A 14,408-nucleotide genomic window follows, 5' to 3' on the forward strand; every position below is an offset into this window, starting at 1 on the left:
AGAAGTATGAGAACCATTATATTAACAATGGAATACACCATGTCACGATCCAAAGTATATCCTAGGCATAACATGACGTATAGAACCCAAAGAGGCCCTATACGAGCCACTTGCATACATCATGTAAGATAATAGAAATAATGATTTCAATGAAATAGTCTTATATCATAAAAGAGTTTAACAAAGTGGGGGTGCGAAGAAGAGATGTGGGGGGTGGGGTGTAAGCAGTGCCGGCTCTTGCTTGATAAATTTAAGGCACATGCCTTAGTTGGGGGCCTCAAATTTTCATCAAGAAAAAATTATGTGTTAATTTTTTTAATTAAAAAATAATTATTTTTACTTAAAAAGTATAGTTTAAAACAAATATATATTATTTTATTATTTTTAACGCCAATCAAATAGAAGAAATTAAGAAAACATTATTTTGTATGTTTACATTCTCTTCGCTAACACTCGTATTATTTATCTTTTTAAAATTATTTTGCACTTTGTTTTTAATTTTTTTTGATAAGTTAGAGTAATACAAATGACTTACAATTTTTCTTTTATTTGTTTCTTCTTAAATATTCAAGTATTACATAAACATATTAAAGTAGGGTTATAACTTATACCAAGTTATCAATTTCTTGTATCAGATTTTATGGTTCTAATTCTTATCTTTATGTAAAGCTTGTCAACTTATTACTTATAGTATTATGTTAACAATTTATATAATGATTGCCTTAGCAAAAGAATATTTTTCAATGTTGAATTGATAAAATATTACTTAAAATTAATAATTAAAAACGATATTCGAAAAAAATATTTTAAGAAAAGATATCAAGTAATAATTTTCACTTAAAAAGTTTTTAAAAAATAAAATACTATATTTGATATTTATATAGATTTTAGGCCTCAATTAAAATTTCGTTTTAGGCCTCAAATTACGTTGAGCCGCCCCTGGTTGTAAGTAAGATTTTGATTTTTTAAATTTTTTTTACTTTAATAATTATTTGACACGCATGATTTTGTGTTTTGTTTTATTATTTTGCCATGTCAACTTTAGGGGGTAAATAAATTCATTTTTAAATAGTAAAGGTGTGTAATAGATCGTCATGATAGTTAAAGCGTGTAACTAACTTTTCGGGACAAGTTCAAGAGGGAATATATGCCTTGTCCTTTCATTTGAGTCCAAACTCAAACCGTTTACACTACATTTAATACTTTGAGTAGGTTCAGGTTATGACTGTGATTGGTAGTAGTTATATTTAGCTTAGCCTATGAGTCAGTTGATATGAGACAAGTTGAGTAAGATGGTTAGTTTGTGGAACATAATAAGTGGGTAGCCATGAAACTATGATTAGCTATAGCATTTTTCATGTCCTGAGCATAGATTATGATTATCTATAGCAACTTATTATATTCAATCTCTTCACCTAACTTTTTGGAAGAGATTGTTGTGTTAGATGCGCCACCACATTTTGTTAGCAACACCCTTGAAGATGACCGAACAGGGAAGCAAAGAAAAAGGACTATCTCAGCTTTCTCTAGTAATCGTATTAGTTTAGATAGTAGTAACGTAGGTAACTCTTATGTTTTTTATCCGTCACTCTCTACTTTTTTTGTGTAATATGCACCCTCTAGTTAGGATTGAGCCTACGGCTCCCAATCCCTGTACCAATGTAATCTAGTAATATATGTAATATCTTTGTTTACAAAAATTTTATAAAAAAAACACTTGATGTGAAGTGCTACGTACTGTCAAGACTAATATTTTCAGTTTATGGTCTATGTTGAACTCTTATATTTTTGTTTTAATTTCCTTGTGCAATTATATTATGAATGAATGAATGAACTAGTTATATTGTGATATTCTTTTATTAGCATATTTTACTAAGATACTAACTTGTCACATCCTTTTCGGTCAAATAATTCATAAAGAATTTTTAATGATTAGTAATAGATAAAGCATATGATATGTTACACTATAACTGTATTTTCACTTTTCTATATTCATCTTAACTTTGTGATTACTTGTATACATATCTAATTAAGGTCTATAATCTAGAATGTCTATTACTTTGTATTCAATTGTTTTTTGTTGCTTTCTTTTTCTTTTGTGTTGTATATGACCATGGTTGTTGTACAAGCATAAGCATTAAAATATTTGTCAAATATTGTATTGGCTTTTTGTTAGTTCAATTGTCAAGTCACTAACAAAGTAGTTATTGCTAGGGCTGCTTATCTGATTGATCGGACGGATAATTTCGCTTAACAGTTTGGCATATCGGATATCGATTTTTAGATTTACTAATCCGCTACCCAACCTATAAGATACCGGTTGGGTAACAAATTAGCATCTATCATATAGTTATTGGATAGTGTATCGACTAACCTCTAATCTCTATGGTACCTTTTTTTCGACTAATTACCTTACAAAAAGATGACTTTTAAGCAGTAATAAGATCAAATGGATAAATTGATTTAGATTTTCAACTGGTTATCCCATTTACATTATCCAGTGAAAGTGAAAGCACTTTGCCAATGACTTGATAAATTGCGACGTACTTTTCACATGCATAGCATTAGTGCTTTTCCAAGTTTTAGGTTTTAATGACTTTCATAAAATTTTAATCCGTTTATCTGACAATCCAATACCAATAAGCCAATTTTGTAATTAGCTTATCGGTCACAATTCAGTTTTAAACACCCCTGGTTATTACATTCAAGACTATAAATATATAAAAAAACTTTTGTTCCTCAAAAACACATTTCAATAATCTGATGTGAAATAATGTTAATACAACCTGTTCCTTTCGTTGTATTAAGATTAGTTTACGATGTCAATTATATTATATTAATCATATACGCAGAAACATGTAAATCAGACATTTCCCCTGGCTGATCAAATCAAATCAATATATGTATATGCCCATTCTCATTTCTTAAAACTGACTCTCTGTTACAACTCAGGATTTTCAGCCCAGTAATGCACAAATAAAAGAGTCTGCGACCAGAATTTCCAATCAACCTTCATGATAAAAATCAACTATCGACCACACAGAGCAAAAGTCATGGGGAAATTAAATCCACAACACTGAACCACTTTTCTTCCTCTGCCCCTAAACTTCTGTCTATGCAAGTCTCTAACTCTATTCTAACTGTGCTTTTATTCTAAAGAACATACATTGATGCAAATTTCCACTGACTTTTCAAAATTTTAAAAACTATCTATGTGATGATAAGGTAACATAATACAAGGATCAACTGCTATCCCACCACGGACACCGAAAAAAGAAGGCAGGGGCCATATCATCAGCTACTATTCTTACAATGACTTATTTTTGTCCTTTGGATTGTTTTGTGCTTCTATCTTCAAGTTCATCCCTCAAGCAAGACCTGCACCAAAATGAACAATTGTAACAAAAAACAACAATGGTGAACAAGCAAAATATGTATTTAAACTAAAATCAACAGAAACAAATTGCATACCCATTGTCAGCGCCTAGTTCTAGGCTTGCAGCGAAACCCAGCTAAGAGTGCTATATGATCAGACGACCACTCTGGAGAAGGAAGTGCTGTGTCTTTTCTCAAGCTTTCCTCATCCAAGAGCTCTAATAACGATTCAACAGTTACAGAGTCGGCTGAAAGCACATATTCAAACCATCACACAAATCAGTCTAACCACAATTCTATATATAGGTACAATTAAATATAGTTATGACCACATGCAGAAACATAAAAATGTAATATAAGTCATTAATGTAAAATATCTTAAGACAGAACCATGGCAATCATACCAGAATAGAATATATAATCAAGAGTCCCAAAATGATCTCTGGTGCAGCTTGTAAACAAAGGTTCGTTCGTGCCGGGATCCAGCTTCCTCCGTTTCTGATCTAGTCCAGGAACCACAGGTATTCGGGCAAAGGATGTGTAAGCACTTACCTGTACAGATATATACCAATATAAACAATATAACCAATATAGTCACAGAGCCTATTTAGTCTTCTCAACGATGGAGTCTAATACAAAAATATATATGTGCTCAGGAAGGGTAGGGACATGGGGAAGCAAACATATCTACTATGAAAGACAATGGGGAATAGGAGCTTTCTAAAGTCACTGAAGTGGATACCAATGGCAGTTGATGCGTTAACTTTGTGGCTGGACGCAAAATACCAAGAGGGTCCACTGCTAACTCTGGATGCATTGGATCAACTTTCCCCATAGCAACAAGTGCATGAGGAGCACTGCATTGCCAAGAGCTTTTATCAGTAATGTTACTGTTCCAGCCTGATTTTTGCATAAAATGAGGAAGCAATAGAGGTACAACTCTTAACACTGCCAATGAGAGAACATGCAATTATAAATCAAGAAAAACATGCACCTTCCAGGAGCTGAATTAAAATCACCACAGAGCAGCATAGGAATGTCAGCACTAGCAGCAATTTTCTCTAGTCCTTTTAAAAGTGTGTGAACCTAAATGCAAACAAATTGCCAATCAAGTTTCAAGACTGAGATAAAATGAACAATTTAATTTGTTATCCAATAGTAACCTGCCAAAGTCTGACATCCTTTAACTCTTGATGAACATTTACATGTGTGTTAGCCTGCATTCAGAAATGAAGGAATGTATTCAGTAGGTGCGCTAGCAGAAGAATATTTTCACCAATATTTAAGTGAGTCCATAAGAGATTCATAAGAAAAACTTTTGGTTGCTCCAACTTTCACAATAGCATGCTGGAGACTGCTGCCTAGGCACAATACAAAATCTTGTAATAAAGAAAAGTTTTCGCCAGATCAATTGAGTTCATGTTAACCACAGCATGGTAAAACTCTTACTAAAAGGAACTAGTTCTAAAATTGACCTCCTTAGAAGAACAAAGATTCAAAGCCTTATTATTTTCTCCAGGCATCTAAGTTAAGTTACCAATATAGCAGCTGAATACCAATCATTTCCCATGGTACTTCATCAATGATACCACAATCACAGTTAACAATACGTCATGGATAGGGAAAAATGGAAACACAAGTAAAAAAGGCAGGTGGTACAACATAACGCATTTTAAGGTAGAGAAGAGGAGCCAGAGTCTGATAAGGCTTTGGTTTGTGTCAGCTTATCGCAACATGAGGTCCGCGTGAACTAGGACTGTTTCATGAAAAGGAACAGACATATTTGAGATAAGCTCAAAATTGCCTATTGGCAGGGAAGAGATTTGACATTTTAAAGCATCTTGTTGTCAGTTACTAAATTCAGATCTGATATCACTCTCACCAATCACCAATGCCCCAGATGCACAAAGAAAATGAAAAAGGAAAGGACAAATGTGTGTGTGAGAGAGCATAATTTCATTTCCACCATGTGATCTGAAACCAAAGGGAGGAGTAACTTATGAAGCAAGCTATGCAGGAGGTGGCATTCTTTCAGGGGTTGCTCCAAAATTAGCAGTTTATGTTAAAGATTGTTCTTGCTTTTCCCAATAGAATTAAATGATTGAAGATCATTCTTTCTTAACTTGCATATTCCCAGAACTGTTGTACTTCACTCCTAGAGGGTATGGAGAAAAGCAAATTAAGAATAAACTAACAATCCTTTTAAATAGTCCTATTTACTAGCTAGAGTTGTCTTACTACCCCCTCAACTATTAGTCGAGATATTTTGCATGTCTGCTATCCTTTATTTTAAGAAGATGGAGATTCTTCTTTAATTCTAGAGATCAGGATACTTTCAAATATGTCAAACTGATATCACTTTAGAAACCTAAGAGTATGATGAACACGTCTCCAAAGGACACAAATCTACAATAGTTCAAGGGCCTTCAACTACCCCCTCAACTATTAGTCGAGATATTTTGCAAGTCTACTATCCTTTATTTTAAGATGGAGATTCTTCTTTAATTCTAGAGATCAGGATACTTTCAAATATATCAAACTGATATCACTTTAGAAATGTAAGAGTATGATGAACACGTCTCCAAAGGACACAAATTTACTATAGTTCAAGGGCCTTCAACTCTGTCAACCAGAACCTATGATGAAGATGCCTATCGGTCAAAACATAAAATAAAGATACAGGCAGCTAAAGGACATGCAATATTGCCAAATAGTGCTTCACTCGAAAGGAAAACATGAGACCTACAGCTGATCATAAACATAAAAACGTGAAATCTTCTGCAGATCATAAACATTAAACCGTGAAATCTTCTGCAGATCATAAACATTAAAACATGAAACCTTCTGCAAATCATAAACATTCAACATGAAACCTCCTGCAGATTACAAACGTTCTTAACCTAAAGAACCTACACTGAAGCAAATATAAGCACTAGGCAAACTACCTTCATTTAAATGACTTGTACTCATTCATAGACCCTTGGGAATAATATTTCCAGGTCAGATGCAAAAGTTTCCACTATTAGATTCTGTTTTGACAATTTCATTTGTCGTTTCTAGAAATTCAAGTCTTGAGACTATCTAGATTCGTCAATACAGTTTCTTTAATCTTAATATAGATGACACAGAAAGGTGCTCTTGACAGTAAGAAAAATGAAACAATACAATGAAAATCATAGAGAAAACAGCATGTCAAAAGCACAGGCAACTTGAAATAATAGTAAAATAGTTGCTGCACGACAATGAAAGTGGCTGAGTTTATTCCAGAGATGTACAGAACAGAACACAGAAGTTAACTCTAAACGGAAACGTGAAAGGAGCACCAGGTTCCTTACCACACAAACAAGTTGACGCTTCCCAGGGTTGTCAACCCCCTGGTTATTGAACTTTGCTTCCAGAACCACAATAAGTGCAATATTATCCTGTCAAGCACACACGAGTGAGATATAAGCCCAGTCCTGAATGAAAATAGTCATAAGCCAACAAGGAAAGTGACAAATTCGGTAAGATACCTTCAGTAAACGATTTAATGCGGTCTTCTTTTGGGTGCTGGGTACTAAGGCTTCAGTCAAAGATTGAGCAGCTTTGTTGAACTCAACCTGCAACAAGCGGATACGAAGATTCTTGTTACAATATCAATGCACAAATTGTGTTATTAGTAAATCCCTTCTCAGGAACATACTGTGCTTCCATACCTCATATTTTTTAACATGTGCGAATCTATCTCGGCGGAAAAATGTGGCACAACCATCAACGGTGTTGATATTCCCACTGAACACCTGCATAAAGAAAAAGTGTCATTAGAAATCAAAAACTTTCAGATGAAAACACACTATGCACCACAAACCTCAGTTGTTTTTCTTTTGAACAAAGCTTGATAACCATGTTTGTCCAGCTCAGGAGCAAAGAATTCTTCAAAGTGATCACTCTGAACCTGATAATGGAAGCATAAAGCACTAAGATACGGGTATTATAATTCCAAAGGCAATTCACAAGATCATTTTTAACATGACAACATACTGGTAAGTACAAACATCTACACTTGAAGAAAAAGAAATTCTTTAAGCTAAAGTAGCTGATTATGCAGGCATCAAATTCACAAATTCAGTCCTCTAAATTGCAATATAGAAGTAAGAAGCAACCCTCCTGAATAGCATGAAAAGATTTTTCATACCTACTGGTACTTTAATTCAAAAGATTCAACAAAATCACCTAAACAATTACATATTAAAATTTTAGCTGATGTCATAGGAGGTACCTCTTGGAGGCAAACAATGTCTGCACGGTAGCCAACTATTTCACGCAATAGATTTTGTCTCCGGTAAGTCCAAGCAAGAGCCCAAGAGGGGCAATAACTGTACAATTCATTTGTTGAATATGCATCAGACAGAATGTTGTATGAGAGCACAGTAAAAGTTCCTGAAGATGATAAACGACTATCTAAGTCCAGATGCAGTGGTATATCAACTCCACTAACTGAAATCAAGCGACGTGGAGTAGGAGATGGAGCAGGAATCACTCGAGACATCATGGTACTAGCATTTCCAACAGATAATTTTGTTTCTGCATTGATGATAGCACATTCAAATTTAAGGGTGTGACCAATATCATCTGCAGATGGGGTGTAAGTTTTAGAGCGTCCAACTTCAAACCAGGTTTCACCACCATTTCTTTGACTTACTACTACAGGATATAAAGGTGTTGTTCCATTTGTCAAGCTACCGCTTGATTGCGAAGAAGTCAAGCTTGTATTAACACCAGATCCTGTATTTTCCTCATTTCCATTTGCATTCACAGCACAAGCAGCACGTTCATGCAGAAGACGATGATGCTGCCATGCATCTGAGAAACATTTTGGGGAGCAATGGTAACTCTTGGCAACAGGGATTTTGGCCTTCACACATGCAAGGCACTGCAGCGTAGCTTGCTCAGATGGATGGATGCTGCACATGGCAACATTTTTATCACTTTGTATTCGGTACCTGCAAAAAACGAAGAATTATCAAACAAGTAATGAAAAAAGAATTCAATAGATATTGCTTTTCTTGGCAGCAAGGAGAAATGACAGCTCAAATCACATCTTTTTAGTGGAGAAAAGTATCAATTCAGTTAAAGAGCCAAATAGCCAGTGTCAGAGTCAAACTGACACTATTAGTCAAGCAATAATTTCCATGATATCAACTATAAAATATGGAACCCCAGGAAGCAATCCAGTACCCACATGTGGTTGATTTCTAAGCAGTTTCCTCGGTGCCCAAATGTGGTTGACTGTTTCTGGGATTTTGTGAATTTGTTTATATGACCGAAAAAATCGTTCTGGAGCCAACCAATCATAGCCTTTGAAGCTAGGGGATGGGTCCACCCTCTACCCTTCTACACCTAAATACTGGACTAAGTTCGGTTAGTTCAGGGCTTGGACTTGTGACTAGATACAAGTACCTCAACAATTGCAAAATGAACTAACCCCTGGGGGAAAAAAGAAATTCATACTTTAAAAAACAAGGACTTTGGAAGCATATATATTTCTATATTACATATACACTACGTGATATAAAATCTTGAGGAATAAACCATCTTAACATAGACATATAGGCCTGATAGCAATTAGAAACGCACTTCAATACATACATACATACATATATATATATATATATATATATATATATATATATGCATTTGAAGGTTTTAATTCAAATTTAACAACTTTTCTTATACACTGCTTCAAATGGGAACTGTGTCATCCATCTGAACAGGACAACTGAATGAATGCCACTGACCAGTGTGACCGGTCAATTAGTGGCCATTCATAATATCCTAAACATTAAACATATTTTTTGATAGATTCCTAATCATTAACATATTCATCCACAACATCTACATAATTCTCTGACTGCAGTTTTTATTTAGTGTCTCTTTCTGCAAGACAAAATTCATGGCCGGCATTGCATACATCTTAGAGCCTTGTTTGGATTGGATTATTTAAGTGTTTTTAAGCTAAAGTAGCTTTTAAGCACTTTTGGAGTGCTCGGATATCAAAAGAAGTGCTTATGAGCACTTTTTTGAAATGAAAAGACAAAAATAAGCCAAAAGTCATAAGTTAGAAATTCTAACTTAAGGCTTTTGGCTTATAAGTCAAAAGCATTAAGCACATCCAAACAGGCTCATACTGTCTTATAAGCAAACTGTTTTTCTGTTTATTGACTTCATACTTGTGTACATAAATAATGATTTCACACGTCAACAAAAAGATGGAAACCAACAAGTTGCAACACACTAAGCCCACATAGGGACTTTCCTTAATAGGTGCACGTATGGCAATTGCACAAAAATAGAGATGCACATTTATTTTAGGTCAACTCAAGGAAATATAAAAATTAATTCTCCAAAGTTTAAATGAAGAAACAAGAATGAGCAACATTTTAAACATTCTACAGTTACGAAATTCCAAGGGCCAAAAACTTTTTAAAATGGTGCACAGTACCGTGTTCTATCATTAATATATGAAGCAACTTTTATTGATCTTTTTCTCCCACCACCAAAATTCAATTACTTATTTGCAGTTCTTCAATAAAGAAAAAACAATCTGCAGTTATCCAAGTCTTCCTTCACGATCTACCGTGTCATTTGTGTCATATACCTGCACCTAATGCTTACACCAACAATGCGAGAACATATTCAGATGGCATGTCTACCAACTATTATAAACATAAACCACCTGATCTTATGATAAGTATCTTTTAATGCAAAAGATAAATTTAAAAGAAAGTAATTGAGATATAGGATACAAATATTATTAAGAGAAGATCATAAAAATGTTACTTTCTTCTTTAGCTTATTTTTATCTAAGTTGCTCAGACTTGAGTGTGGGTATCCGATACGGGTGCGGATCTAGAGGTCGGATCCTCTATGATCTAAATTATAAGATTCGGGGATATGGATCCATGTATGGATACGGGTGCTGGGATTCAGCTAAAAATAATTCAAATATCTAAAAATAGAGTTATAAAGCCTAAATTATGAGATATTATGTGAAAAAGTTGAGGAGACAATATTGATCAAGAGGGGTCATCAAAAAAAATATTGATCAAGAGGAGTTTCTGAAAGGAGATAAAAGGAAAGGGAGTGACAATAGAAACTTAAATATACAAGGTATTTCATTTTCTTCAATTTCACCTTACTTTTTATTTCGATTACAGAAATCATTGATTCTGTCCAAAATTACTCACTCAAATTTGGTCAAAGTACCAAAACCCATTGACCAGATCAGATACGGTCCCACACCCACATCGTATCGACATGGGTGTGGCACCGAAAGTGAAGAGTCCGAGCAACTTAGATTTTTACAACCAAGAAATCCCTGAGTAGCTGGAACACGGTTCCTTTTCTTTTTGTTTGTGACAACGAAAATGTTACATTATGTATTGCTTGTTTAGCTATTTAGATCATAAGAGCCTATCTGGGAACTTGACACTAGGATAAGATCTAGTGATCTAATCAATCGTACTTCTCTATGTTTTATTTCAGATCTAGTTCAATTCAATTTGTATTTAACCTTTGTTGTGCAAAAAGAGGATGTAATAAGGATTTCATCTTGTCTGTGGCAGATCTACTCATCTGGCTAGATTATTGTAATAAAATGGAAAAGATGATATTTAAGTATACAACCTAATATTTATGGAAGTACATATAAAAATAGACCCTTTTGCTGATTAAATTGCGAAACTATATCAATTGTTCAGTCGTTAAATTTTAAATTTAGGAATTATGCAGACATGTACTACAACATACAGAAAAGTTCCACAAGTCAAAGGTCATTAGAGAAGAATAAAAATGCATAGTTCCTCTAAAGGTTATTATGTCATGTCGTCTAGACCATCCACCAATGCATGGAAGCTTTTGATAAGTCGAATGCGTGGAATTCTTCAATCCAATTTAGTACATGCACAATACCAAAAAAAGGGAAATTCCAGTTACATCATCTATCATATTTCATCGACAAAAAGGATCACGTCGTACAAATAAAGTCATGATTCCTTAAGAAAAGGATTATGCCCTTGAACAATGGAAATCAGTTTTTGGATTATGTTAGCTCCTCAAGTCCTGTCTTGGGAGGTAGACCAACACTAATAAACTCAGTTCTAGATGCTCTTCCTACATATATGTTATCTATTGTCCATGTAACTCAGTCAGTAGTCCAAAGGTTGGACAAAATCAAAAACTTCATGTGACAAGTCAATAAGGAAAAAAAAGAATTTCACTTGGTCTAATAGAACATCATCAGAAGCAAGAAACATGGTGGATTAGGGTACAAGAACCTCAAAAACCAAAGCAAAGCTCTTAGGGTGAAGTGGCTATGGTCTATGGAGGTACCATCAGGAGGACCAAGCCTTCGGGTACAGGGTGATTAAGAGCAAGTATGAGGAATTGAACAAATGGGTAACTAAAGTGGATAATACTCCCTATTGTGTTGGCCTCTGAAAATCTATTAGAGTCTTCTGGCCTTTCCCTAGTAATCAGTCAAATGTCAAGGTTTAAAATGGCAGAAAAACAGTTTTTGGGCTAATAAATGGATGGGTGTTGAGAGCCTCAAAGATCTTTTTCCAGATATCATTGCTTTGGGCCTTTGGCTCAACATCAAGATGAGATTGTTGCTGGAATGTAGTCACAACAAGGTTGGGATTTGGTCCTTAAAAGAAACTTGAATGGCTAGGAGATTCCCAGAATGATAGAACTTTATAGTTACAGGAGAGTTTTCAAAGAACACAGATAGGTGAGGATTTATTTATGGGGTCACAACAAGGATGGGATTTGGTCATTCAGATATTTCTTCAGTGAGATGATACACATAAGATATTCATAGTTTTATCCTGCTTTGAAGAAAATCAAAGTTCGACCTTGGATTATGTTAGTTCCCTGCAAGTACCAAGAGATCTTAACTAGTATTATAGGAGAGTCAGATACTTTCCTAAAATACACATGATGTGGTATGTCGCACCATATATTTACCTCTATATTTTACATAACTATTAGTCATAAACCAAAATTAATTCCTAAAGCTAAGAAAAGAATGACTCTACCCTGTTTTTCTTATTAATTGATATGGTTTATTCATTAATTTCTTCTTCCTTTACTTGGGTTGATGCACTTGAGCAGAGTATCTTTCGAAAACAATCCTTCTACATCCACGAGGTAGTGGTAAGGTCTATGTACACTCTAAGCTCCCCAGACCCACTTAGTGGGATTTCAGTGGGTATGTTGTTGTTGTTGTAAGCTAAGACAAAAAATGAAGTTAAGCTTTGCCACAAATGTCTAGATGTCTTTCTGCCAAAGGGGACTCTGGGCTATAGCAAATCAAACAACTTGAAGTAGGATTTCCTTCATTAGATCAAATACACATCAAATGCTCCTATGGCTAAATACAACAACTTAATTTTACCTCCTGACGTGAATCAGTCCCGTCAGAGCTCTATTTTCTTTTCTTTTTTTTAAAATAGGAAATGGTCCTACCATAGATTGTGAAAGTAGATGCACCTAACATCATTATGGTATTTTGTCACAGCTTATCAAGCCTCAACACATTTCCAATTATACCCTGGTCAAACTTTTCAAATGATTATTTGAAGGATTGGGTTGGGGGTTTGGAGGAAGGGAGGGCAGATTCTACAATACATTTTTTATAATGGACCAACTTGCATGCACCACAAGTATTTTGCAGGTACTTGCTATCTCCCACTAGCACAAGTGTTGGGTAACTTTGCCCGCAGAAAATTAGTCAAATGGGAAGAAATCACCTAGTATTTTTTTTGTCTTTATTGAGATCTAATGGGGTTTTCAATACATATCTGGTTGTAATCATAATTCTTGAATGAAAGATAAGGAGCAATTTAAAAAATATCTACAGAGATACTGCTTTCTTCCAGAGCATATAACATTCATTCTACTAGTTCAAACTGACTAAAGCCACTCTTGCAAGTAGACTCACAGTCACAACCGTAAACTATCATTGCCAATTTGAGAGGAATTAAATGGAAACCAATGATCATCATCTCCTTGGAAAAATACAGCGAACAACTAAATATAATGTCATTCATGAGCCGCAACAAAACTTTATAAACCAAAAACAGAAGGTTTGACAAAAGAAAATGAGGAAGTCACCAAACATTCTACAAGAAAATCAGTTCAATCCATAGATTATACTCATTCCTCTGATTGAAAAATAATCAAATAAATATAAAGAAGTAGAAGAAGAAGAAACTAACCACTTATATCTCAAGAAACAGCCGTAAATAGGGGCGGATTCAGGGATATCATCAGAAATGAGTAATGAATCAGGACAACGCAACAAAACATAGGGGGTAAGTTCACAGCCTACTATGGGAATGTCAGACGGGAGATGCACCCGCACCACACTCAGCATTGTTCTCCTTCTTGAAAAATATTGAAGGTAACGCACTCTTTTCTTTTTCTCAACACAACTGCAACTTCTCCTAGTACTAAGTTTAAGTGAGAACAATCCAAGATATATTGGAGATGCGGCGTATCCGCCATTCAACAGACTTCTGCACCAATCGGCAGTCTTCTTTGCCCTCAATATCACCAACAGAAAATAGTATATAATATCACCAACACAAAATTTGGATTAAAATCGAAGAGATCTTCAATGAAAATGGAAATGAGGACGAACTACAGAGAAATCAATCAAGATTCAAATTGTTGTTAAGAGACAAATAGAAAACTTTAGAGAGAGGAGGGGAGAATCGATTGATTGGATGTGATTTTAGGGTTTTACAAACGGAGAGAGAGGAGGGAAGACACTAGTCTCAGCTTTTCTAATTTTCTATATATATATATATATATATATTAAAAAATAGTTAAAAGCCCTTAAATTTGGCATAATTTATTGGAAAAACTACAAGATATAGCAAACATCAATATATATTTAAGATAAATAGCTATAATTTATTTATTTTATATTATATGAATATAATTAAGGAAAAACTACGAGATATAGCAAATATCAATATATATTTAAG

At 34.5% G+C, this 14,408-nt stretch overlaps 1 protein-coding gene across 1 annotated transcript; it reads right to left on the minus strand.

Moving 5' to 3' along the window:
- Positions 1 to 2,893: 2,893 nt before the first annotated feature.
- LOC125860580 (carbon catabolite repressor protein 4 homolog 1-like) lies at positions 2,894 to 14,191 on the minus strand. Its single transcript, XM_049540578.1, has 12 exons — positions 13,635 to 14,191; positions 7,634 to 8,357; positions 7,223 to 7,309; positions 7,071 to 7,154; positions 6,888 to 6,974; positions 6,711 to 6,797; positions 4,539 to 4,592; positions 4,370 to 4,461; positions 4,118 to 4,232; positions 3,780 to 3,927; positions 3,472 to 3,623; positions 2,894 to 3,378 (listed from the first exon to the last, which is right to left on the minus strand). Exons 1-11 carry the CDS (start codon positions 13,790 to 13,792, stop codon positions 3,478 to 3,480), a joined length of 1,782 nt encoding a protein of 593 aa, XP_049396535.1. The 5' UTR covers positions 13,793 to 14,191; the 3' UTR covers positions 2,894 to 3,378; positions 3,472 to 3,477.
- Between the last annotated feature and the right edge of the window lie 217 nt (positions 14,192 to 14,408).

The sequence above is a fragment of the Solanum stenotomum genome, chromosome 3, assembly GCF_019186545.1.
Source record: "Solanum stenotomum isolate F172 chromosome 3, ASM1918654v1, whole genome shotgun sequence".
Taxonomy (NCBI): domain Eukaryota; kingdom Viridiplantae; phylum Streptophyta; class Magnoliopsida; order Solanales; family Solanaceae; genus Solanum; species Solanum stenotomum.

Bases quoted from the DNA above. Each gene is read 5' to 3' on its own strand.
- LOC125860580 (XM_049540578.1), bottom strand. From the start codon at position 13,792: ATGCTGAGTGTGGTGCGGGTGCATCTCCCGTCTGACATTCCCATAGTA. The intron at 8,358-13,634 runs GTTAGTTTCTTC...CGTTTTTTGCAG, and splicing joins TGTTTCTTGAGATATAAGTG to GTACCGAATACAAAGTGATA. The intron at 6,798-6,887 runs GTATCTTACCGA...TGTGCTTGACAG, and splicing joins CATTAAATCGTTTACTGAAG to GATAATATTGCACTTATTGT.